We start from the raw sequence: 25,419 nt of genomic DNA on the forward strand, positions 1-25,419 counted from the left end.
ACCCCATTTAACAGAACTGGAAAATGTGTTGCATATGTTTGTATGCGTTTGGATGGCATTCCTTCCAAACCTTGCAAATTCTATTCATCATCTTGCCGAGCCCGCGACAGGTCTTTTTTATGGCATCAGCACAATCACAAAAGATAGCCTTTTCTCTTCACAGATAGGAATCCAAATTGGGTTTTATAACCTCACAATTATGTAGTTTGATTTTTTAAATAAAAGAGATAATCCCCCTTTCTCGTTCAAGATGAGATCGTAGTTGTTAGTGACAGCTGTTAAAATGCTGCTAAAAATAGATCTGGTGTCAACCACTAAAAAGCTAAGTGCTCCTGTGAACCACAAGCAGAAAACAAATGAGGTTTCTCCTGAATTTGTGGAGAATCTGTGAGCATCTTGCATGCACTGGGAAGGGTGCTTTATTCCTCCAGCAGCCATCTCTATGTGTAACACCATGGGGGGAAAAATCAAACGTTTGGTATTAAGACAGGAGATAGATACATTCTGTCAAATTATGTTTCTCTCTTTTTCTTTTCTTTTAAGGATGCAATGCTAAAGCTGAGACTACCTCCAGACATTTCAGACACCTTTTTTTTATTTACACCTCTGCCCCGGGAATCAAAAAATAGCAGGAAGAGTAAGACAAAAGAAATGCAGCCAATCGGCCAAATACAGCGTTATTTATAAATTAACGTGAAATTCTTGCGTTCGGTACGGCAGTTATTGATAGAACAGCCGCCGCGCTTGGACGCTTTCCGTGTTATTGTGATTTGCTGGGTTACTTGCAGAGTAACCCAGCACGGAACATGGGACTTTCCTCTGCTTTGGAATTCCAGCTTCTAACCCGCCCATTGTAGCTGGTGGAGGATAAATTATCCATATTCCAAACCAGATGCATGACACAAAATGAGTAAAAAGCGAGAGAACAGAACTGTTCACATTCTAAGTTATAATACATCTCAGTGTATTATAACTCCTCCGTTTTAGCTACATTATTGGCTAAAAATAGAGCCCTAGTGTAGGCACAGTGGTATATGATTTGTTTCCAATAATATAGCAAACTAATTGTGAAATTAAGCTATTGAATGTGCTGTTATCTCAAAGTCTGGCCTTAACCAGCACTTTACACTTCCCTGTTTAACATTTACCAAGTTACCCACAAACTTTGACGGATGCAAACAGCAGCTGATAAAGACTCGTCTTTGCCAAGGCCCCAGCCGGGTACCGGCTTTGGCACAGGTAAAACACCCTGCTTGCGGGCGGCAAACCTCACCGAGCGTACTGAAGCACGGCCAGCTCTCCTTCCCTCCAACGCCTCATTTTTTTCATCATCATCGTCATGATTATCAAGGCGTCGGAATAAAAAGCTATTCAATGCCCCGAACTTGAAAATAATCAGCTTTAAAGGCTCTTAGCCACGACTGAAATATTGATTTGAACCCAGCGGCAGCGCTAGGGCCGGTTCCCCCGTGTCCGGCGTGGGGGGGGGGGGGGGGCGGGCGGTGCCGCAGTGCCGCCGTGGGGCGGGCTGGGGGGGGACTCGGGGGAGCCCCCGCGGGGGAGTTTCGGCGCCGGCGGGGCCGAGCGGGCCGGGAGGCGGGGGGGGCTCCGCCGCCGCCAGCGCCGGCAGAGACGCTCCGCCCGGGAGCGCGGGGATACTCCTCCCCCGCCGCCGCCGCCTCCCTCCCTCCCTCGCTCGCTCGCTCGCTCGCTCGCTCCCTCCCTCCCGCCGCCCTCCTTCCCTTCCTCCGGCGGCTCCGCGAACCAGGAACCGCGGCCGGCGGCGGCGGCGGCCTCCGCGCGTGAGAAACCCCGCGGCGCCGCGCCGAGCCGCGCCGGGAAGGAAGGAGGGCGGCGGGGACGGCGCGGCCGCCGGGCGCTGCGAGGGGCTGGCCAGCACCGGGGGGGGGGGGGGGGAGGTAAAAAGTTTACACCCTCGCCACTCTCTCCTCCCTCTTCTTCCTTGGTGGCGCAGATGGGAGTTTTACCTGGAATGACATAAGTTTTTTTTTTTTTTTTGAGGGTGTCTCTTTCTCTCCCTCGCCCACCTCTTTTTTTTCTTTTTTTTTTTTTTTTAATTACCCCCCCCCCGCGGCTCTGGGCCCACCCCCCGCTCCCCTCCGGCGGCGGGCGCGGGTGTGACACGCGGGGAACACCCACCCACCTAGGCGTCCATGGTGGGAGCTGTCAGCGGGAGCCGCGCCGAGCGCACCGCGCCGCCGCCGCAGCCCCTGCCGGGGACCCCGCCGCGAAAGCCCTGCCCCGGTGCCCGACGTCGAGCCTAGTATTTCCTCCGCATACTTTTTTTTTTTTTTTTTTTTTTTTCCTCCCCTCCTCTCCCCCTAATTCTCTCGGCGCTGGTGGCGGTGGGGCTCCCGGATGGTTTGCTCGCAGTAGCTGGGGGCCGAGCCTCCTGCCGCCGCTCCACCATGTCGTAGGGGAGGTGAGTGCAGCGCGGCAACTGCGCGGGGCGCGGAGCGGCGCGGCGGCGGGCGGGCCGGGGCGCGCAGGGGGCTCGCCGCCCGGCCGGCGGAGCCGGGTCGCCGCCGGTCCCGTCCGCATCAGCGAGAAACTTAGCAAAAAGGACACGTCCGTCGGCGGCGCCGGGGGGTGCCGCCGCCTCCTCGGCCGCTGCCTGCCGGGGCGGGGGTCGCGGGTCGCGGGTCGCTAATATTTGGCAGAACGGGGCAAAACGCGAGGGGTACGTGACAGCCAGACCCCGGGGGTGCTGGGCGCGCTCGCCGCGGGCCGGGCGGCGGCGGGCGGCGGTGCGCGGGGGGCCGCGGAGCGCGGCGGGCGCCCGCAGCCCGCGCAGGGGCCCGCGCGGCGGCGGCGGCGGTGCCGGGCGGGAGCGTGCGTCATTGCCGCCGGTGGGAAGCCGAGGGCTCGGGGGTTATTTATGGAGCGAGTTGGGAGCGGCGCGGGTGAAAGTTTTTGCTCGGCGTCTTTTTTTTTTTTTTTTCCCTTCTTCTTCTTCTCTCCCCCCCTCGTTGAAAAAGGGGCATTTTGGAACTTCAGAAACAAACAAACAAAAAGAAAAAAAGCGGAGCGAGATGCAGCGTGTCCCCCCCCCCCCCCGCCGCCGCCGCCCGTGAGTGCCGCGGGCAGTCCCGCTGCCCCCACCAGCCGCCCCCGACTCGGAGCGGGGGGAAGCGGAGCCGGCGCGGGGGGCAGCCCCGCGGCCGCCCTGACGGGTGCACCAGTCGCAATAAAATGAAATCAGCCCGGCAGCAAGCAGAGGACGAGTCCTTGAACCTTAGCGCGCTCCGCCGCCTTGCCTTGCCTTCCCCCCTCCCTTTTTTTTTTTAATCATTACCGCATTGATAACATGCATATTCATGCTCCGCTTAAACGCGGAAATTCAGCGCGGCGGGAGCGCCGAGCCCCCCGCCGCGGGCAGCGCCGGACGCCGCGGCCCGGCCCCGCCGCCGGGTGACCCCCGGGCGGGAGGGGGGAGGGCGGGGCGGCCGGGGCTCCGCGCCCCCCGCGGCCGGCGGGGCTCGGGCCCCCCGCGGCCGCCGAGGCGGCGGCGGCGGCGCTGCGCGGGCGCTGCGCGGGCCGCGGCGGCCGCTGCCGCTTTAAGGAGATGCCGTTTCCCAGCCTGTGTCGCAGCAACTTTGTATCAGTCATGTCGCCCGGCCGGTGAGTGACGGCGCGCCGCAGCCAATGGGCGGCCCGCCTGGCCGCGGCCGCTCGGCGCTCCGCGGCGCGCCCGCCAATCAGGGCGGGCGGCGGGCGGGACGTAAACTTGAACTTTATCTGGGCATGTGACATGTTTTTAAAAGGACTTGGCACCTTCCCGCCCCCCCCCCCCCGCCGTCCCCGCCGTCCCCGTCCCCTCCTGGGCGCCGCTCCGTGTCAGCGGGCGGCGCAGCGCGCAGCGCGCCGCGGGCGGCCCGGGGGTCCCCGCGCTGCCGCCGCCGCCCGCCCCCTCTCGCGGGGGCAGGGCGGGGGGCGCAGCGCCGCGGCGGCGCGCCCCGCCGCAACAGGTACCGCGGGGCCGCGCGCCCGGCCCCGGCCCCGGCTGGATGCGGGGCGGGAGCGGCGGCCTCGGGGCGAAGCGGGCGGGGGGCCGCGCTCCCGCCGCCCGTTCGCTCCCCCGAAACGCCCCCTCGCCTCCACCCGGGGGGATAACGGAGGCTCGCTCCGTCGGCGTCCGGCTGCCGTGAGGGGGGGAGCGCGGCGCCTGGGCGGAGGGCGCTCGCGGCGTTCCGCGCGGCCGTTGCGGCCGTTGGTGGCGGCTCGCGGAGGGCTTCGGCCGGCGGCGCGAGCCGCCCTCGGCCGCGGGCTCCCGGCGCCCTGCGCTCGCGGCTGCCCGCCGGCCGGTCGTGAAGGAAGCCCGGGGGGAAGACGGGCGAGGGGGAGATACGGCGTTTACCGGTGCGGAGGCACTCTGTGAGGGCTGACGCGGCCGCCAGGTGTGTCAGCTGGAGGGTAAAACGTGTTTCCCGTTGTCGGGAATCCTTCTTTGGAGTGACCCCAAATGGAGGTGCGCAGGTAAGAGGGCTACGCACCGGCTGCGTGTTTTCATGAGTAATAATCCAGATTTTGCCCCAGGAAAAGTAGGAGAAGAGCCTGTGAGGGAGCGGAGCAGTGCTTTCTGCACGGTGGTGCCCCACGTAACGTGTGGCGAACGGAGGGACGAGCGTGTGCGCCGCTGGCCTTGCTCCGAGGCGGCGTGCGGCCCCCCGAGCTGCGGGCTGCACCGCTGCTGCTGAGGGGGCCCTCGCGTCCCCCCACGGGCGCTTTGCCTGGCACGGCAGATTGGCCGGTGTCAGCCTGAAAGGCGGCTTCCCTTGTCAGGCTGCCTTCGCTGTAAGTCGTACTGCACCGACCTGGACAAGGGAAAAGAAAAAGAATTGCGCTTGAAGATGAAACTTGGGTCTCCGGGGCTGTTTTGTGTTGGCAAAGTGGCTCACAGGCAAATGAAAGTTAAAAGACGATTCATTTAGAGGCAGCAGGAGTTAAGAAATGGGTGGTCACTTGAGCCATTGATGTAGATTTTTATAAACCTGGATTTAGTTCACATTTTTGTGTTTCTAGGTGACCTTTTGGTTGCAGGGATACCAGGTGCCATTTAATTTTTATTTGACTGTTGCTGTGAAACTAGTTTCATGCCTGATTGATTGGAGACTTGGACTGCAAAGGACTGTGTTTGTTGATGTGTTTAGGGGTGAAATATCTAAGTCCCAAATGCTACTGTTCAAGTGCTTCTTGCAGGGGTTGGGGAAACCAGTGAGCTCATAATATAAGCTACCTTTTACGAAACAGCAAACGCAAGCAGTCTCAGTTCTGATACATAGCATGTCTTCTGCTTTTGTTGTCCATGTATGTTTTAGGACACGGTCAAATTCACTTACTAGAGCTTAGTGGAAAGGCATGTCTGTGCAATGTGTGGAGTGCAGGTACTGCGGATAAACATGCTAGTCAAGTTCTAATAAGTTCTGCTTAAAGAAAAACAGAACAAAATCCTTATGCTATTGGCAACCCACGAGATGGTATTTCAGTTCTAGTATCCACTGAAACACTTCTGTCACTTAGAAGTGACAGAAGCTGACACTCCCAAGAAATCTCATTGCTGCTGCATTCTGATTAATTGATATTTGTCATTTTGAACCTAACTTATATCAGGCCACAGAATAATCTCTCTCCTGATTTTTTTTGATCCTCTCAAATACATTTACCAGACAGTACCTCTCTCTCACTGGAAGTTCAGGACCAGATAACTTTTTTTTTTTTCTTTTGATTTAACACATGTTTTTAAATACTGAAGTTTCAAAGCATGCTTTCCTATTGATTATGCTTGGAGTTTGAAATTTACTATTGTACAAAAGATTAGGCAAGGCCCATGCAACAGTTTAATGTTAGGCCTGAAAATGGAATAGGGAATCTGCTTGTACTGTTCAGAGGGTTGAAATTCATTTTTTTTCCTAATTCTAAGCCTTAGCAAAGTTTCCTGGTTTTCAGAAGTGCTGGTCACTCACAGCTGCAATTGATTTCTCTAGGAATTAGCCTTGCTCAGCACTTAAATCAGGGGTAAGTGATTATCTGGGAGTGGCTTTATGTGAAAGTAGTCACTTCTGTCTGAAAATTTTAGGCTAGAGGAATGTGACTTGATACATACGATGATATTCTAATAAAACTTGTGCTTTAAAGGAATGTAGGCATAGGGCCATAGTTCTTTCTAAGTGCAAGAAGCATTCAAATCATTCATTTTAAGTTTGGGGGGATTTTAAAAAAATTAGTTTTGCTTACACGTTTATAAATTGTATTAAATAAAGGGATTAAACACTAAATTGAGCTGTAGAGCTGTTCAATATTTATTGAACAACTAACATTATAAAAGGAAAAAAATATTATAAGCATTTGCATTTGAGTTTCTACAGTTGTAATACCATAAGCTAATAATACTTCAGGCTAATTCAGTAAAATCATATTTCGTTATCTATACGCTATTTTCAAAATAATGAAAGCTAGGTTATGCATTTTTCTTCCTTCCTACAGTGAGTGACATGCTGAACAGAAGGGTTTTTTTAGGGTCTTATTTAGAACAAAGTTTACTTTCTTTCATGTATTTTTTTCATTGGCTGCCATGGAGGTTTGCAGAATTATGGATCCATTTAATGCCTCTACATCCCCACCTAATTGCATTCCCTTTTTCCATGGCAAAAATGCTTGCCATTCAACTTTTTTACTGCTTCTTTCCCCACTCACCTCTTCCTTCCACATCTCTCCAGGTGGGCAAGGGCAAGTCAGAGCCTAGCCTCTTCGAACTACTGCTTTCTTTTAAAGCATCCTTTATTATACTGGGTGATTTAAAAAACAAAAACAAACAAACAAAAAAAATGAAAGAAGACCCCTTATCACACCAGCCTCTCTTACTTGTTTTGCAATCTTTATAACATGATAATGCAAGTTCTTTGGAGGAACAGAGTGAACAATGTCCAATTTCCATGGATTTTGTGTCCTGAGTACCACCAGCATGCCTACCTTTCAGTACCTCTCTAGTTTCCTTGTTCCTTCCTGCCTGGTACCTTCTTTTTTCCTTCCATGTCTCTTTGCAGCCACCTGGATGAGTGCCCAGGGCAGCATGCAGCACTGCTGGTGTTGGCCACAGGGCTGTGGCCAGCGAGGGTGGGCAGTTTTTGTGCCAACATTGTAGAGCTGTTCCTTCAGGGGGAGTAGGAATAGACAGTAATTCGGGTATTTTCTAACTACTGACTAGTCTTCTCTCAGAACTTGTAAAACTGTCATATCTGTGAAACCTTTTCTCTAAATTTGGTTGGAATTGGGCAAATGGTTCAGAAATGATTGATGGGATAGGGAAACAGGACTGGCAAGCAGCCAGACAGGGGGATAGACAGAATGAGCGGATATGCCTTATTTCCTTAGGAAATTAGGAAATTTCCTTAGGAAGTCGCACTTTGTCATATATTAACTTTATTTTTTTTGTATGTGTCTTTGCTAGTTATGGAGACAAAAGGATACCACAGCTACTCAGAAGGCTTAGATATGGAGAGACGGTGGGGTCAAGTTTCTCAGTCTGTGGAGTATTCTTCTTTAGGTGCTGGAGAACAGACTGATGACAGTAACTATATGGAGATTGTAAATGTAAGCTGTGCTGCCGGCGCTTTTCCAAACAGCAGTGCTCAAGGAAACAACAAAGAGAAACCTGAACTACTCACTTGCCTGCGGCAAGACAGCAATCCACCTGGTATTTTACCCTCTGACATCAAAACCGAAACAGAGTCGAAAGAACTCTCAGCAACTGTAGCTGAATCTATGGGTTTATATATGGATTCAATACGAGATGCTGATTATCCCTATGATCAGCAGAATCAAGGGAGCCCAGGAAAGATATATCAGAATGTGGAGCAGCTGGTGAAGCTCTACAAAGAGAATGGCCATTGTTCTTCTCCCCTCCACAGCGCCAGCAGGCCCTTGAGGTCTTTGATGTCGGACTCTGGAAGCGCTATGAATGGTGGTGCCATGCACGCGATTGTCAAAAGCCCTATAATGTGTCAAGAGAAAAGTCCTTCAGGCTGTAGTCCTCAGAATATGACTTCCTCAGTGTGTAGTCCTGCTGGAATTAACTCTGTGTCCTCAACTACTGCTAACTTTGGGAATTTTGCAGTGCACAGTCCAATAGGCCAGGGAACTCCCTTGTCCTGCTCACCTAACATTGAAAACCGGGGGTCCATGTTGCACAGTCCTGCACATGTTAGCAATGTAGGGTCTCCACTTTCTAGTCCTATAAGTAGCATGAAATCACCAATTTCTAGTCCTCCCAGTCATTGCAGTGTGAAATCTCCTGTCTCAAGTCCTAATAACGTAACTATGAGATCTTCTGTGTCCAGTCCTGCAAACATGAACTCAAGAAGCTCTATTGCCAGCCCTTCCAATGCCAATAACAGGTCCACTCGTTCTAGTCCAGCTGTTAGCACTGTGGGATCTTCTATCTGTAGCCCTGTAAACAATTCTCTAGGATTTCCTGCTTCTGGCACACCTGCTGGACCTAGCAGAAACCAAGACACTGTTCCTAGTCCAGAAACAAAAGAAAAAGGTGCTCAAGAAATCACATTTCCTAAAATGGAGGAAATGGAGAATGCCATCTCAAACAACAGTCAGATGAACCTTGTTCAGTTTATAAAACCCGAACCAGACGGTTCGTTCGGTAGTGCATGTATTGGAGAAAACAGTAAAATAAATTCTGATTCCCCATTTTCAGTACCAGTAAAACAAGAATCAGGTAAACATCCCTGTTCTGGTGCCTCTTTTAAAGGGAATCAAACAGTAAATCCTTTTCCATTTACAGATGGCTCGTATTTTTCTTTTATGGATGACAAAGACTACTATTCTCTTTCTGGGATTTTAGGACCACCTGTTTCTTCATTTGATGGAAATTGTGAAGGTAGTGGTTTTCCAAATCCAGGCTTGCCTGTGGGAATTAAACAGGAGCCTGACGACGGCAGCTATTATCAAGAAAACAGTATACCATCCTCTGCCATTGTTGGTGTAAATTCAGGTGGACAGTCATTTCACTACAGGATTGGTGCCCAAGGCACGATATCCTTGTCGCGGCCTGTTGCTAGAGAGCAGACCTTTCAGCACTTGAGCTCGTTTCCTCCAGTCAGTACACTCGTGGAGACATGGAAATCTCATTCGGAGTTGGCATCCAGAAGAAATGATGGGTATCCAGTTCTAGAATACATTCCAGAAAATGTGTCAAGGTGAGCAGACAAATTACTTCTTTCATATTACGTAAGCGAAGAGTGAGTTAAAATGGGGGATGGCTTGGTGTTTCTCAAGCTGGTGCATAGCTCTTTATGTTTGCATTTCAATTCTTGTCATTTGAGTTGCTGACTTCTTCCTTGCTATATTTTATTCTGCTTTTAATAAAAACAAAATGCTCACTTTAATATTTAAAAAGAACATACTATATTCTATTGTTATTAGATTTGATAGTGTAGCTTTAGTATGTTTATGAGTTCTTACTGCTATAAATATTGTTTTTCCCATAACAAGAGCTTAGTAAAATTGCTCTCGAGTGTACAATAATGGATATTCTTTCTTAGCTGGTGCTTCAAAGTGTTGTACCTCAGATGAAATGTTGAAATGAGTATAAGAAAATGATAATGTCAGAAATCTATTTTTGTAAGGATGCATGGTTAAAAGTTTGTACCAGGCTTCAACTGGTTAAGTTTAAAAGCTAAACTTCACAAGCCTGTGGCAACATATTATTTCTGTATTTTAACTGTAGGAACATTTGGTTTGTATATATAGAAAAATGCCTCCAGAAGGAGGAAGGCTGTTAAAACTTGATGCATTTGAAAGGGATAAATGGATGATCTGATCTCCTCACTTTTGGTGAAAGAGAAATGTGCCAGTGTCATTTGAATTTGTGTTTCTTGTCCAATTCATGGAAGCGTGCACTTCTTCAACAAATGGATGTTCGTGTATTTTATATAAGACACTTTCATAAACTATCTAGTTTTGTAATCGATATTAAAAATTATTAAATGTATCTGAAAACATGACTGAGTTACAATACTTACATAACCTCTTCATGTGTCAGTGACTCACCAAGATTTTTTTATTAAAGCTCAGTGAAATGGCCGATAACAGAATTTGCATTTACTTTTTCCAAGTCTTTTGTTCTTATCAAAAGATTTGTTCTTATCAGAAGATACATGACTGTCCTCAATGAATGCAACTTCTACCTTATTCTTGGAGAAGGGGGAGGAGGATGTATGTCTGAACAAAATAGCTGCTTCCATATCTGTACGGTTCAGAAGATTTCAGAAAAAATAGTATTGCATTGAAAAACAGACTGTGAAGTAATGGTGCTTTTGAAGGTGGAAAATAGTCTATCTAGAGTTCATAGGAGGAAAAAAAAGACTTAAATATTTTCATTTTATATTCAGACAGATAGAGGAAACATGGAAACATGACAAAACATGACCAGTATCTCTGCATTCACCTTACAGTTTTCCAGGTCACATTTCACTTTTGATTGAGCTATATCAAATACAATCTATGAAGAATGCACTTTAAAAGTATGTCTTTTTGAACTTGAAATGCCTTTATCCCATCTTCATGCTAAACATGGCATGTAGCTGGGTGTTTATTATGAGCCACATTTGCTTAAAAAATATTTCCTGGATTGAGGAAAATGAAGCCGCCACTTCTTTTTACTATTTTACCTGATGAAATTTTCATAAATTGTGTTATTTGTATAGCATAAAAAGCTCAAAAAAAGACTGATGAAATGTCTGAAGATGAAGAACCAATATTTTACAGACTTTGTTTTGAGCATTGTTACTTGTGCAAGTAGCTGCTGCCATCCGTGAGAGCTCTTGTATGAGTTGGTACTGCTCACACTGAATTGAGGTTGTCATCTGTTACAGGGATAGGCATAGTAAATGGGAAATATTGGTAGGAGCATGGTTATTAATACATACTTTTTAATGACAGTTTCTTATAAGGCTTTTGAAACAATATCTTCTGACCTGATACTAGTTTGTGATAGCTCTTTTCATCTGCTTGCCTCTAAATCAATAAATGGATAAACGGTGTCACAGAATTATAGAATCAGTAAGGTTGGAAGGGACCTCTGGAGATCATCTAGTCCAACCTCCCCACTCAGCAGGGTCACCTAGAGCATGTTAGAAAGGGTTGCATCCAGGCAAGCCTTGAAGATCTCCAGAGAAGGAGACTCCACTACCTCTCTGGACAACCTGTTCCAAAGCTCCGTCACTCTCACAGGGAAGAAATTCCCCCTCACCTTCAGGCGGAACTTCCTGTGCTTCAATTTCTGCCCATTGCCTCTTGTCCTGTCCCATGGGACAACTGAAAAGAGTTTGTCCCTGTCCCCTTGACACCCTCCCTTCAGGTAAGATCCTCCCTCGGTCTTCTCTTCCCGGGTCTAAAGAGGCCCAGCTCGCACAGCCGTTCCTCATAGGGCAGATGCGTCATACGACTTAGTATAACTGTACTTTTCCATCTTTGTTTAAGCGCATGTGTTTTAGATATGCAGGTGAGTGCAGCTCTTTCTGTGATCCAGACACTGAAATTTTCAGTGCTGAGAGCTATTGCTGCACATCTGTGGAATCCTGTTTAGATGATGGAGATCTGCAAGGTTGCAACATTTCAGACATCCTGAGCTGTATTTCAGATTAGGACATGTGTCATCGTTTCAAATCTGTAACTCAGCCCTATTATTTAAATAAATGTTGCTGTTAATTTGCTTGATAATGGCTTTGTGTTAACAGGTACAGCTGGAGAACTATGCTAAACCCTTAAAAATTTCAAAATATTTTTTTTTGTAGAAGTCATTTTAGTTTTGCAGATTTGAAAGGCAAGTAAACTTTCAGATGCATTTAAGTAAGAGTAAGAAATAGTTTGTAGAATTATATAGAGAACATCATTTGGTTTTCTTTGTATTTGCTACTATGGATTGTTTTCATAGAAATAATCGCAAAGAAAGTGATTGTTTGCACCAAAGAAATAAATCACTCTTTGAAGAGAGCAGATATCCTATGTTAAGTCTTTATGACTTGCCTCATCAAGTAGAGAAATTTCGAAATGGATGTCATACATGCGGAAGCTCATTCTTGCTAATGAGTGTCAAATTCAACTTTACATTTGTCTTTGTTTGTTTGTCACATTCTAGCTAAAACACAGAAAGCATACATAAGTTTGTTCATGTTCCAAGGTGTTGTGATAAGCCAAACATAGTTTAAAGCTATGTTAGACTCAACATCTTGAGGTGGGTTTCAACCATCCCATGTCAATATAGTGTTGGAGTAAAAAAGTCTTCCTTCATGTCGTCAGGATTGCATCTCTGAACACTTTGCATCCAAGCCAAATCATCATTCATTCAAATGCTTTTTTCCTGACATAAGTCAATCATATCAGGAGTCAGATGTTTTGGAAACTTTTAAAGTATATGATTAGCCCTTCAAAATCTGCAACAGAAAGTTAGGATATCCTAAATCTTCTCTTCCATATATCTCATATATATATATTTTTTTTGGCAGAGTTATTTTCTGAAACTTGATGTTATACCTTAATCTGCTTCTAGTTTACAGTTTATATGGTGAAAAGTATTGGGTGCTGCCAGGAATGAAGAAGTTTCATCTTGAGAATATTGAGACTATTACTGTAAAGAATTATTTTTTTTTTCTATGGATGTCAAGTTTTATTAAATTGGGGCTTTCATGACTTATGCTTGCTGATAGTGTCTCATAAACTAAGTATAGGTATTTAAAATGCCTTGCTACTGTACTGACTGGCCCTAGAACCCACTGTCAGCTAGAGTATTTTCTTTTCCTCCTTCAGTTACTTTTTATTTGACTTATACAGTCTGTCTTTTTAAGGTACTGGTAACTTTTTATAATGTTGCAACTTAGTATTTGAGAACCGGAGTCTCTGAAGCAAAAACACATTCCCTTACTCCCTTAAGTTTTTCTTATGCTAATTTGCATGAAGAGCATGTCTTTTTCTCTGAAGGATTTTAAGTTTTATTTTTAATAGGGTGAATCATACCTGTGTGTCTGTGTATAGATTTCTTTCCTCTCCCCCTCCCCCCAGTGAATGACATTTCTAAGGAATAATGGTTTATAAACTAACTAATAGCAAAGTCAGCTTGAAAATAAGGTATGTGTGATTGTGTATTGTCATTGGCAGATATCACATTAAGGTGATTGGTCATCTGAGTCAGGATACAGTCCTAAGACTCATGATAGTGCCAATTATGTAATTTTCAAAATGGCTTAGGAAAATGTCATGGTTGCTTGAAACAACAGTAAAAATTGAGGAGGATGACCTTTCTGCTGCATTAGTTCTTACCTAAAGCTTTTTTGCAAATATGCCTTTTCCCTCTAATTTCCATATCAACTCATGTATGTATGCACACTCACTTTTCTCAGCAGTTGAGGTGGTAACGAAGGGCTGATATTTGTCCTGTTGTTTCTTCATAGTATTTGCAATTTGATGGTATTGAAATTTGGTGTATTAGATCAATAGTAAGTCTCTTTCTGTATTACGAGGGAGCAGAGCTGCAGTCAAGCTCCGCTGTGGGAGAAGGTGGGCCAGCTGGTGGATCACTTTGCCCAGGTGTGGAGTGGCCCTGAATGCAGGTGTCCCACCGCAGATGCTTTCTGTAGGCTTAGGGGCAATGTTCATGCACACATATGCATGCAAGTGTGTGAGTAAAGTGGAGTTTCAGTGGGTAAGCCTTGAAAAAAAGAAATACAGCTTTTGTGCCTGTTGCCTTTTTGAAGACACTGTGCTGAAGTGAGGAGGAAGATGCATCGTCCCCCAAACCTTCTTCTCTCCTAGGCTCTCTGTGCCTGCAGAGTTGCACCCAGGGAGGAGGACCTCTGGTAAAAGGTGTATCTGCTTCCCACAAAGGCCTGGGAAGATCAATGTGCAGAGGTTTCCATGTCTGCAGAGGTGTTTTGGTGGGGGAAGTGCAGGCCACTGCAAATACAGAGGATTGCTTGCTCAGACAGTTGACATACAAAAACAGAATGGATTTTTATTTTCTAATTATTCAGCAAAACTTGAGTTCAATACCTTTTCAAATGTTGTGTTTTTAGGTGTTTTTTCCTGATCATGTAAGGAGTGTTGTGCCTTTTGCTGAGCTGGCAGATATTTTTCTTTTTTTTTTTTTTTTTTCATTGTTTTTAATATTAAAGATCTATTTCCCCTGACCTCCTGAATTTGAAAAAGAAATAAAATTACCTCGAAGCCCATTTTTTCCAGGTGGAACATAACTGTATGTCTTAGATTCTAGACGAGTAAAAGAATCTAACTCCATGCTTAAATGTAAGCTTGTGATTAAGTGTTGTTTGGAGCATGGATAGTCTTAAATGATTTAAGGTTTAAAGTTATACAGGTTCCTAAATAGTTATTTCTGTTTGAGAGCCTGTTGGTGGAGGTGAGGCATGAAGTATTTTTGTTTTAGTACAGAATCGGTAATGCAGTTTGTGATGATTTCACAAAATTGACATGCATTCTTATCTTAAAAATTAACTATTTTAGCATAAATTGCATGTAATTATTAATAATTATATTGTTGCAGTTGTTACAATGCAGACCAGGAAATTGTTCTTAAAAACATTGTTACGTTATATTTTAGAGTCTAATTTAAATTTATTAAAGTTAGTTGAAAGACTGACTTCTTAAGATTTATGGTCAAATCAAGTGAACACATTGATAAGTGTTTTCAGGAGCTTCTTACACCTGTCTGTTCAGGCGCTATTGATACAGGTCAGGACACTTCTTGCTTTTGCTGTGCAGTCCAGCATCTGCAGACAGAACTCTGTAGTGCGTTCTAGTTCCTAAGGAGGCAGGATCAGCAACGTAAACCATACTTGCAGCAGTCCAGAGGAAAGGAGAAAGGGGGGGGGGGGGGGGAAAGACTTTGTTTACGTGGAACCTTATCTGACTTGAATGGGTGATTCTGGTTAAAATCTGATTTCAGGCTATTGCAAGCATTTTTGTTCTATGTTAACTCTATGTTAAATATTAGCTAGAATAGTCACCTATCAGAATCATACATGCCAGAGAGATAAAGGTCTGGTAAATATTATTTTTAGAATTTATGATTGACCTTGACCTCTATTTACTGATGGACTTTATGGGAAAAATACCAAACTGTTAAAATATTCTCCATGCTCAACAGGATTGTTCTCCCTCCCTTGAGCTTCCCACAGATTTACTGTGCAATTTTTTTCATCAATAGTTCTGTCATTCTGCAGGCCATAGCTTTAAATCTGTACTTTTTTTTGATTTGAAAAGTAATGCTTATTTTTGTAGTTTTATGTGTAACTTCATTAGTTTCTGATGCTTGATAGAAGTTCCTGTTTTATCAGAATTATAAATGTGTATCTTTATCTCTCGTTGAAAAGGTTACAAGTCTGTGTTAATATGCCAGGCCAAAAAGTCTAAATGTTCTCCTTAACGTATCAGCTTGTATTTGTAGCCTCGTACTTTCTACAACCTTGTTGTCGTTATTTTGTTGAGATTGCTCTGTTTTGTAGGTTTTATATAGGTATTCAAGATTTGTGTAATGTGTCTTTCAAAAATGACTCCTACTGGTGCAGTATTTTCCCTTAAAAGTATATGCGTAAATCTACTACTGTTGCATGCAGGGAAAAAAAACATGTTCCTGGAAGGTATGTTTCATAAATGAGTGCATCTCTGAAATCTGTGAAAATATGAGATTCATTATAAAATCTTTATGCTGTTATTCAAGGGATTGTTTCTTTATTTGTGCAAGATTAGTAATGTGTATTACTGAAACTTATATACCAATATGTACTACTAAATGTTGTGAGACTTGGCTGTTGGAAATCAGTTTGCCATACTTGATTCTGATAATAGTTGATAGTTTCTTAGCTTTTATATTAATTATACTGATATAGAATCTCAGTATATTATCTTCTTTTGACTGTTTTCTGGAAAGCACCAATTTGTGAGCAGATTTCAAAATATGCAAACAGAAGAAATTTTGATTATTAATATTATGCTGAAAATATAGATTAGCCCATTTTAATGGGGACTGGAAGACATTGATTCTGAAATATGTACTATGTAAGAATGTTCCTCTTCTATATTATGGGATATCTATTGCAATTATGCAGGTAAGTATGCATACGGATTTTTGCAGTAATATCGATAATCATGCAGTACTCATACTGTCTGCAGAGGGAGTAAATTGTTAAGTTCTGATTCAATAAACAGTCCTTATTCAGTAAACACTTAGCATTAATGGAACCTAAACATGCTCTGAAGTGCTCTGCCCAGCTGAATCTGATTTCTATGCATACATTGGTGCTCTGCTGAACTGAGGCTTGACTAGAGATTGCTGTTGGGTGTCATTTGTGGTTTAACAATGTATTGGTTTTGGTGGCAAAATACACTGTTAGACAATGTCTAACTCTGTTCTTGCCATTTATTTAGGTATACAGTACGTGCATGAGTGAGAGCTGGATCAGTTTTCTGATCCAGTTTATTTGGAAGCTATAACTGACTGGAAGCTTTGGAAGCTAAAAACTGACATGTCATTGCAGTTTAGTGTACAGTGTCATCCAATGTAGGCATGAGAACAAACTAAAGGGATGGAAAGAGCTATCAAATGTGAGCATGCATTGATACTAAAGAAAATATATTGTAAATATGTTATCTCAGTGTTTGTATTTTCAGGATATGCTTTGAAAGACAAGATTTTGGGGCTTTTTTTTTTGTTCTATTGTAGAGGTATTTTGTCTTTTAAAATAGCTGTAGAAACTAGAACTAATAGTGGGCTGATTACAGTCAAAATTCCTTAGAGAAAACAGTGGAGTGCTGTGATTCCAAGTTTAAGATCTTGGAGGTCAAAAATACCTCCATTTAGGATGGATATAGAACTGTAACTCTGGCAAATGTGTCTTACAATATGGTTGTATAAGGGTGATAAAAATGGTCTGACAGTGAAGCTAAAAGGGGTTAATGAAAGCCAGGTATTAAACATATCTAAGTTCAGTAATTTTATCAGTTCTGTCATGCAGCTGATCGTGAGAGAATTCTTGGTGCTCAGCATGTGAGTTTAACTATGGTTGTCTTCGAGAGATCTGTAGAGAAAAAGCAAGGAGCATTTCCATTGCATATCCAAGCACTCATTCCAGCACTGTTCTTGGACATGTTTGGATGCATCCCAAATAGACCATTGCAGGATTTTACTATTTGCTGTCACAGTTGTGCAAAATGCAGTGGAAGGTCACCATTTACAGAATCCTTGCTAAAGCCCTGTTCTTGCCTTTCCTGCCCGAGCCATATTGGTTCTGCTGTTGGAAGAGACACGCTGACCTTGGAGGAAGGGCTATTTTTTGACTTCAGTTACAGGGGTCAGGAAGTCCCTATTTATCCACGCCAGGAGTTCCCAACTTAGTTTGCTCCAGTGCCACTACTGGCAAGAGCAGTGGGAACAGCTTCTGGCTTTGTGCCATGCTCTGCACATGGTTAGGAGGAGACACTCTGTTTGGGGAGCATTCCCTTAACACTTTGAAGCAGAGTGCTTTGATAATACGCATGCTTTTGTTTGGGAAACCCTGAGATTTTACAAAATGTAAGACTTGATTTACTTTTGAAATAAAGTTTTCAAATAAACCGTCCCTTCAAATGACGGTTTTGCCCCCCCCTTTTTTTTTGCAACTGAGATTTACTAATGTGACATAGTTAACACATTAATGTGACTTAAATATTTAACAATGTTTTCTGAAAGGATGTGATCTGGATAGTTGTCTTTTTCTGCTTTATTGAAATCAGTGTTGTAGGATTTTAAAAAGTGCTGTTGATAATTCTGAACTCTTAAATATGTAACTTTGTTTCTGTCCTGTAGGTGAACAAGTATTTTGCACAACATTGTTTCTTGATTGAGTTGTACTATAGCAGTAATTTGCACAACATTGTTTCTTGGTTGAGTTGTGCTGTAGCAGAAGTTCCCAGACTGTAGGTAGCTTACAAGAGAATAACTTGCAGTTGAGTTTTATTTCTTTATCTTAATCTGTGAATTAAGCTCCTGCAGTTACATTAGAATGTTTGTTAGCTGTTGACTAAGTTAAGTCTCTATAAATCTGTAATCTATAAACAGCAATGCTGCATATGTACCTCAAAAAAAAAAAAAAAAAAAAGTGATAGCTTAAATTTTTGGAGGTGGGGTGACTTACATTCAATATTTAAAGGTATTTCTTTAATTAAAAAAATGTAAATTTTCCATTTAGCTGGAATGTTTGAACAGAACTATATCCAGTATTTATGGATAATATTTAAAAGCACTTATATAAGTGTATATGCTCTCCTAAGATGCATGGATATGCTGCTGATGGTGGTTAGTGGTAATTAATAGTAGATCAAAGAGTTACTACCCTAAGGTTAAAAAGCAAAATTCAAACTAATTGCTGAATGTTTTTGACATTTTTATCACTTCACTAGTTTACATTCTGTCTTCTAAACAATACTTTTTACTTGCATCTAGGTTGTAATAATTTTTGAATGGAGTTTCAAACTAAAATTTGAGATGGACACATTAATATTTTCTATTCTACATATCTGTTCCCATCTGTTTTTAGAGGTGTTATCCCAGATTTTTAAAAGTGATGGCTTTATAAATCTTCTTCCGAGCAATTAGTTTTCTGAAAAGAAATAGCTAAAAATTCTGCCATTTTTAGCATGTGTTTTCTGATTCTTTTGGAGTTGGGAGAAAATCTTTCTTCTGTGGGTATGTGTGTGCACACACGATTGACTGTTTCAGGTTCAAATTCAATCTTAAATCTCCAAAGTAAAACATGTATGTTAAAGGTTTATTTTGAGCAGTGCAGTCACTCAGTGGTCTTAGAATTTTTAATCATGAGTCAGAATTGGGAAGTAAATGGTTGCATTTGTCCAGATTAGGATTTTGGCTCCCCTAGTTGCCAAACTTGGGTCTTCCTAGCATTTTTGCTAGCGGTTTTCTGAATACCACATTGTGCTAATATGATACTGCAATCATGTGGAACCTGTAATTACAATGCTTTTTCATTTCTCTTGTTCACCATCTCTCTCTTTCTGCTGCTTGTTTGTGAGAGGACTTCATAGAAGGTGCACTGAAACTGCATTGTAGAACACTTGTCGAGATTCTGTCAAGGTTTGCATTGCACGTAGCTGTTGTAACTGCAGCATGTGCTTGTGTGCATATAGCAATAGTCTGCATGTCTGTTTTCTGTGAATAGTTTTGAAGCTAGACTAGAAGTAATCTTGATGTATAACTAATTAATTAAATAATAATAACACACTGAATAACTAGGTATTCTTAGATCTATGCGAGGAAAAAAGAAATACAAATAAAAATCACTTTATTTGTGTCCTGAATCTTAATCTTTTCCTTTGCCTTTCTTTTGTAGAATGGAGAGAGATTTGCTTCTTTACTTTTTAAAGGTGTTTGAAATTCCTAAGTAAAGATACCAGTCCTGAGTTCAGAGTCCCTGAAATTGATTTGAGCAGTTCACTAGGCAAAGCAGTGGTCTGTTTGGTAGTTTTTAAATCATGCTTTGCATCTTGATGGCAGATTCAGGCCATAAAGGAAGAGGGCAGCAGCTAAGTTTAGCCAGTATTTGAATAGAGTGAAATGCTTATTATCTCCAGAGTGTGTTCTCCTGAGCTGGGTGTGTGCATGCACACGTGTAAATGCCAGAGCTCTTGCGTAAGTCAGATGTGTCCACGTACTTGTATGAATACATCACCCTGGTGTGTCCTTATGGAGAGCTGTGCTCTCTGAGCCCTTTGGAAACTTTGTTTCACAATCTGAAAGTCCCAGTTTACTCTGGCAATGTCTTACCTTGAAAAATCAATCCTGGTTTGAATATTTTGCTCTTTATTAATACTGTTACAGGTAAGAGCATGTGAAGGGGGCTGTTTTACAATTTTACAGTTAGCCAGATTCCCTATTTAAGAACAGCCTCTTTGACTGACTGAAATGAAGCTGGAGGAAAGACCAGGTCTCCCAGATAAGTTTTGCATCACCAACACCAAACTGGGAGCAGGAAAGGATACCACTTTTGGAAGTGCATATTAAGGTTGATGCATCAAGACTATATTCTTTATTTTTCCTCGGGAGACTTGAGTTCAAATGTGAGCTAGTCCAAAAGGTTGGAGATACCAGCTTTAGCAATGCAGAAGGCTTGTCTCTAGAAGCCTATCATGCACTTCAGCATTTCTGAAGACTGGGGTATCAGGGACCTTGTGAATTAAGGTGGGTGGGAAATTTGCACTGTTTCCAGGAAGACTATATGAATTGTCTGTTTCATTTTTCTGAACTAAATTTATATTTGAGGGTACAGTATGTTAGAGCAGTTAGCCATTCCTCTACAGTTCAGATCTACTTTCCAAGATCTAATTTTATTAATTTCTAAAATTGTTTGGATAAGTTAACAAAAAAACAGTTGATTCTGGTATCAGTGAACTTTCAGAAAAAGTGAAAGTCTCCTTTGAAGACAGTGGGTTTAGCATTAGTTTTACGTGTCTAAGGATCAAGGTATAATTTTTTTATTTTAAAAGAAAATAAACATGTCATCTGTTCTGGCCCATTGGCTAAATGATGCATGCTTCTGGATCATTGCAATTGTCACTTCCTATAACTGCTGAGAAGTAGTGACCTGGAGTTGAGCAGAATCCTTTTCTATGTGCATGTACACACTGGAACATTATGGCAGTAAGTTTTCCTCCCTTATTTTTAATGCATAAATGTGTCCCAGGGACAAGATTCCTGTGTGGTGGGGGGTCTCCTGCAGCACTCCAGGCTCCCTGAGCCCGGCAGGGAGAGGATCCCTGCGCTGGTGCTGCCAGGATTGGTGGGTGCTTTGTGGCAGCAGTGGAGATCTTATCCCTGCTGTATCCTAGGAACTGCCCCTCAATTGATAGCCTCTTTACTCAGTTATAGGGTTGAGAAGCATTTGCACTTTTTTCATTTGTTTGTTTATTTTTAGCACTCAGGCTTTCTTAAGTTAGTAATTAAAAACAAATATTGGCCAATAAACATTCTTTAAGAATTATAAAAAGTTACTAAATGTGACTGGCTTGTCAAAATTCTGCTCTGAAACTTTATCGTACGCAGACTTGCTGTAAAATGCATCATGTAAAACGGCATTTCTTCAGGATTAGCTTTATAAACCCTGTATAACTTTACTATGCTATTCCTTCAGATACACTGGCATAATTGAACAGTTTAAATGAATTCAATTAGAATTTTTAAATCCTTATTTTAATTTGAATTTGTGTAAACTAGTTGAGAAGATGAACAAAGTGGAGGGTTAGATGTGTCAGTTTCTATTCAGTGTATGGAAGTAAATATTGGAAATGATCCAGAGCTTTATGACTACTGCCAACTAATGACATAACATAATGTTACAATGAAACAATATATTTGATTTGCATTTGTTTCTCAACTAACCTTTCTATTTCTTGAGATTATTCGGAGTTATGTTTTGAGGATTTGACAGTGCAAAGTTGATTAGGTATTGAAACTTTTGGCTGATTAAATATGTGGTAATGACAATTACAAACTGCACACACAGATAATGAAATTAAGGAAGGACTGTTACTCATTTTGTATTTAACTTTAGACCCATTGGTGGGTGAAGCAAGAAGGAAGGAAGAGCATTTTGGATGGACATGTTATTTTAAAAAGGAAGAAAAGTCAGAGGAGCTAACCTATATAGAGTTATAAAGTAAAAAGAGTGAGTTACTGATTTATTATTTTTCTGGGACCAAAACTACAGCCTTTGTAGGTCTGGAAATTGTCCTGTGCTGCTTTTGTATCATAAATAAGAGTTAACTGTGTGCAAAAGGCCACTAACATACTTGGTAGGTCTATATTAGCATTTTTATTTCGTTCAGAAATGTGCTTTTGAAGTGAATCTTCCAGCTGCCCCCATTTTCTGTGCTGTGGTTCACATCATGGGGCAGCCGTAGAGTGAAAAAACAGATATTTTTAGATAGCAATAAATGAAAAATGTACTGTGGAGTCGCATAAGGCACTGCAACCCCTAATGGCATTCAGTCCATAGGAGCCTGCTAGGGCTTGCCTGAAGCATAACCATTGAAACGCATGTAATGGGGAGAGTGGATCTGCAGCACCAACTATTACTCTCACTAGATGCTTTATTGCACCACACTGCCTGCTAATGTAGACGTTGTCTGTGTGTTTATTGCAGTTTTTACCAGTTAACTAAAGTACCTGTAACTGAAAAAAAGATTCAGAGTTACAGGCAAGGGAAATTATTCCGGAGAAGGATAGGAGACTATTTTTAACAGCTGTATTTATGTTTATAAGCTGTATCCAGAATGACCAGAGTGCTTGCATACTCTTGCTTTGTAGCACTCCAGCAATCTTAAAAAACAACTCAAGTTTTGGAAGTAGGAAATGAAACTGAAGTGACAAATAAGCTATATCCTGTTTTTTCATTAGTGAATTTCACTTCTTTTGAACTAGTTGAAAGAGCTAGATATGGTTTGCAGATATTTTCACCTTTATTGTAATAACTTTTAAAGAAAAACAGAATTGTAAGGTTTTTATTACCAGCAGCTTATTTAAATATTTCCAAGTAGCTGTAATTCATGCAAACTAGTTTAACAACTCAGAATTGTCTTGTTTGGGGGAAAAAAAAAAACAGCCTACTTTGTCGGTCAGTACATTTTTCTAAAGCAAACTTATTGATTTGTAGCTAATTATATATTGCAGATGTCCAATAAATTCATTTTAATATGAGGTTAACTGTGTCAGGTGATGTATTAGCAGCTTGTAAACAGGTTATAGCCATTAAGTCTATTTATAAGCTCTTATACCATTTGAGTCTAATGTAATAGTTGATTAGTTGAAATTTTTATAAATTGGAAAAACTGAACGATAAACACGGGAAAAAAAGACTTAAAAATCCATCATATTTACTAATGAATTGGTGTCATAATCCAACATTCAGGTGAGTTTTGAGCTAGTTCTTAGCTCACTAGGTTCTTATGAGCTTCCTTTTTTTTTTCTTCCTTATTTCTATGTCCTTTGTGCTCTGAGAAACAAGACAATTTATACCACACTCTATCGTTGTTCCACATTCTGTCTTTACTAGACTTGTAGCCCTGTCTATGATCTCAAGATATTTCAGGTTATACTTACTTCAGCATAAACACCTGATACTCTACTTATTAGAAGAAAGTCTTATTAAACTAATAGCAAACTGCACAAAGCAAACTCTGGTGCGGTAGAGAAGCTGGGTCCTCCATCTGCCATGTGACTGAGGCTGGTGTGCTTTGAGATACAGGGAGATAACAGCCCAGCCTGGTTTTTGTGTGATAGCGATGATGGTCGCTGTGTTGAGCAAAGTAGGGGTGTTGTGTGAGAGATGAGATCATGTGCCTGTGGAGATGGACCTTGCAAGGGTCTTTCCCTGGCCAGGACCGTGCTGCTTGCTTGAGAGAGGTGCCAGGTCCTGCTGGGATGGATGGGGCTTAGCTGAAGGTGTCTAGCATATGTTACCCCTGAATCTTGCTCTGCCTTGGAGGCATGTAGGCTTTGGTTTGACTAATATGTTGAAGTGATCATGGTTACTGCTGAAAGGAACGATTCTGCCTAATCCCCATGGTATGTATTGCTGATAATTTCTTTTCATCAGCGCTAGCAACATCTGTCTGTGTTCATAGAGAGCCACAGTGGGGAACTGATCTAGCTTGAAAATAACCCAGCTGGGATGGGGGGGGGGGGAGGGGAGGAAGAGGGGAAAATTCAGTGGGATCTATTCCCTGATCAGGTCTGTATATGAGCATAGCTGCAAATCCAAAGCCAGGAGTGAGACTGTGTGGACAAGGACTGGGGAGCTGCTGCTTCTGCCCTCTCTTCATTTACCTCAGAATGACTGTCAAACCACAACAGATGAGATAGGAGTTTTGTGGCTTGTGCTCTTTCCAAATTCCATGTAAGGCGCCTGAGCCTTTGGATTCTGGGCCTACCTCCATAGGATAGGTCACTGCTTTTGAGTATGTATTAGCTCTTTTCTGTTATGCAGGGTACCCCAAACTCAGGGGTAATACAATATTGACTTGACTTAAATCACTTAAGTCAATAGAAAAGCATACAATTTTCATACTGAGAAGAATTCAGGACAATATTCAAGACAAAATCAAAGTAAGCTTGAGATCAGGAATATAGAGGAATAAGAAATATAACTTAAATGAAAAAGAGTAAGATAGTAGAAGCAAGGAAAATAGCAGATAATGACCCAAGAAGATGTGAACCTAATAGAGTAAAAACATTTTCCTAGGAAAACTTGCAATTTCATGTGACATGATTAAAAATTGAGAATGTTCAGGATGTTATCAGTTCAGTTTAAATGAAATAATTTTTTTAATACATCTATTTCACATAATCAATTTGAAAACCAGAGCAGTAAATACAAAACTACTTCCAAGTTGCTGTCTTAGGTACTATCTAGCCTTTGTCTGAGATTTCACCAGGGCAGATTAAGGTGAAGTTACTGTGTTGAGTTTTGGGAACTTTGCTGGGTACGAGAGTTGAAAATGGCATATGTTAATTTGTCTGTCATTCAGAGGACAGAAATGGAACGGTCATCTGCCATCTGTGGAAAACTTTCCATTAATGTTTCTTTCATTAAGTATACACAAAAGCAAACAGTACAGGAGAACTCTTTTTTTAAATTGTGTGCTGCCTTGTCTATGCTTTGTAGAATGTCCAAAATACTATGCTCTTACAGGCTTCACAAATCTGAGGTAACTCCCTATTCAAACCTTATTTAGATTCCTACATTACATTAAGAGTGTAGATTAGAAGAATTCGATGTTGAGAAGTAAATTCGGGTTGAGACATTTCCAGCAAGTCCTCAGTAAGAGCACCAGTAGCATATGAATTAATCTGTTTAATCTTTAAAAGCTTGAAGTAAATATTAAGTAGTGTTTCCTAGCAACAAATGTAAGGTTAAGTAAAAATCAAGGTATTGCTTCCAGAACAAACTAGTCTTTTTGTTTCAAAATTTGTATTTTTGATGCATTACCTGCAGTAGGTAAATACTCAACGAAATCTGGTAGTGTAGTAAGTAGAGTTGAATGTAGGGCCGTAAGTCCAAGGAGAGGACATCTGCAGTGTTATTCTGGCTTTGGGACATAGGTTTTCTGTTGCTGTTTATTTGTACTGTGCCTAAACCATGGGGACAAAACTTACTTAAGTTCTGCAATTGCTAGCAATATATGTTTAGGGGAAAAAAAAGTAGGTATATTCTCCTGTTTGAATCTGCTAAAAGAAGTTGTTATTTATTGTTGCTTTTACTGTCTTGGTTTACTGTACATGTCCAAACTCTGACTTAGATTAGCTAATGTCTAAGATACAGGTAGTGG

General features: G+C 42.4%; 1 protein-coding gene across 2 annotated transcripts in view; it reads left to right on the top strand.

Moving 5' to 3' along the window:
* Positions 1 to 1,913: 1,913 nt before the first annotated feature.
* NR3C2 (nuclear receptor subfamily 3 group C member 2) overlaps positions 1,914 to 25,419 on the top strand; it is a 222,757-nt gene continuing 199,251 nt past the window's right edge. Inside the window, exons 1-2 of one of the 2 annotated variants that reach the window (XM_062573876.1) lie at positions 1,914 to 2,443; positions 7,469 to 9,230. In XM_062573876.1, coding sequence (XP_062429860.1) covers positions 7,471 to 9,230 — 1,760 coding nt within the window. In that variant the 5' untranslated portion in view covers positions 1,914 to 2,443; positions 7,469 to 7,470. Of the gene's footprint in view, positions 2,444 to 4,271; positions 4,498 to 7,468; positions 9,231 to 25,419 lie in introns of those variants that run through there. The other variant, XM_062573877.1, reaches the window with a different exon arrangement.

Source organism: Rhea pennata, chromosome 4 (assembly GCF_028389875.1).
Source record: "Rhea pennata isolate bPtePen1 chromosome 4, bPtePen1.pri, whole genome shotgun sequence".
NCBI classification, from domain to species: domain Eukaryota; kingdom Metazoa; phylum Chordata; class Aves; order Rheiformes; family Rheidae; genus Rhea; species Rhea pennata.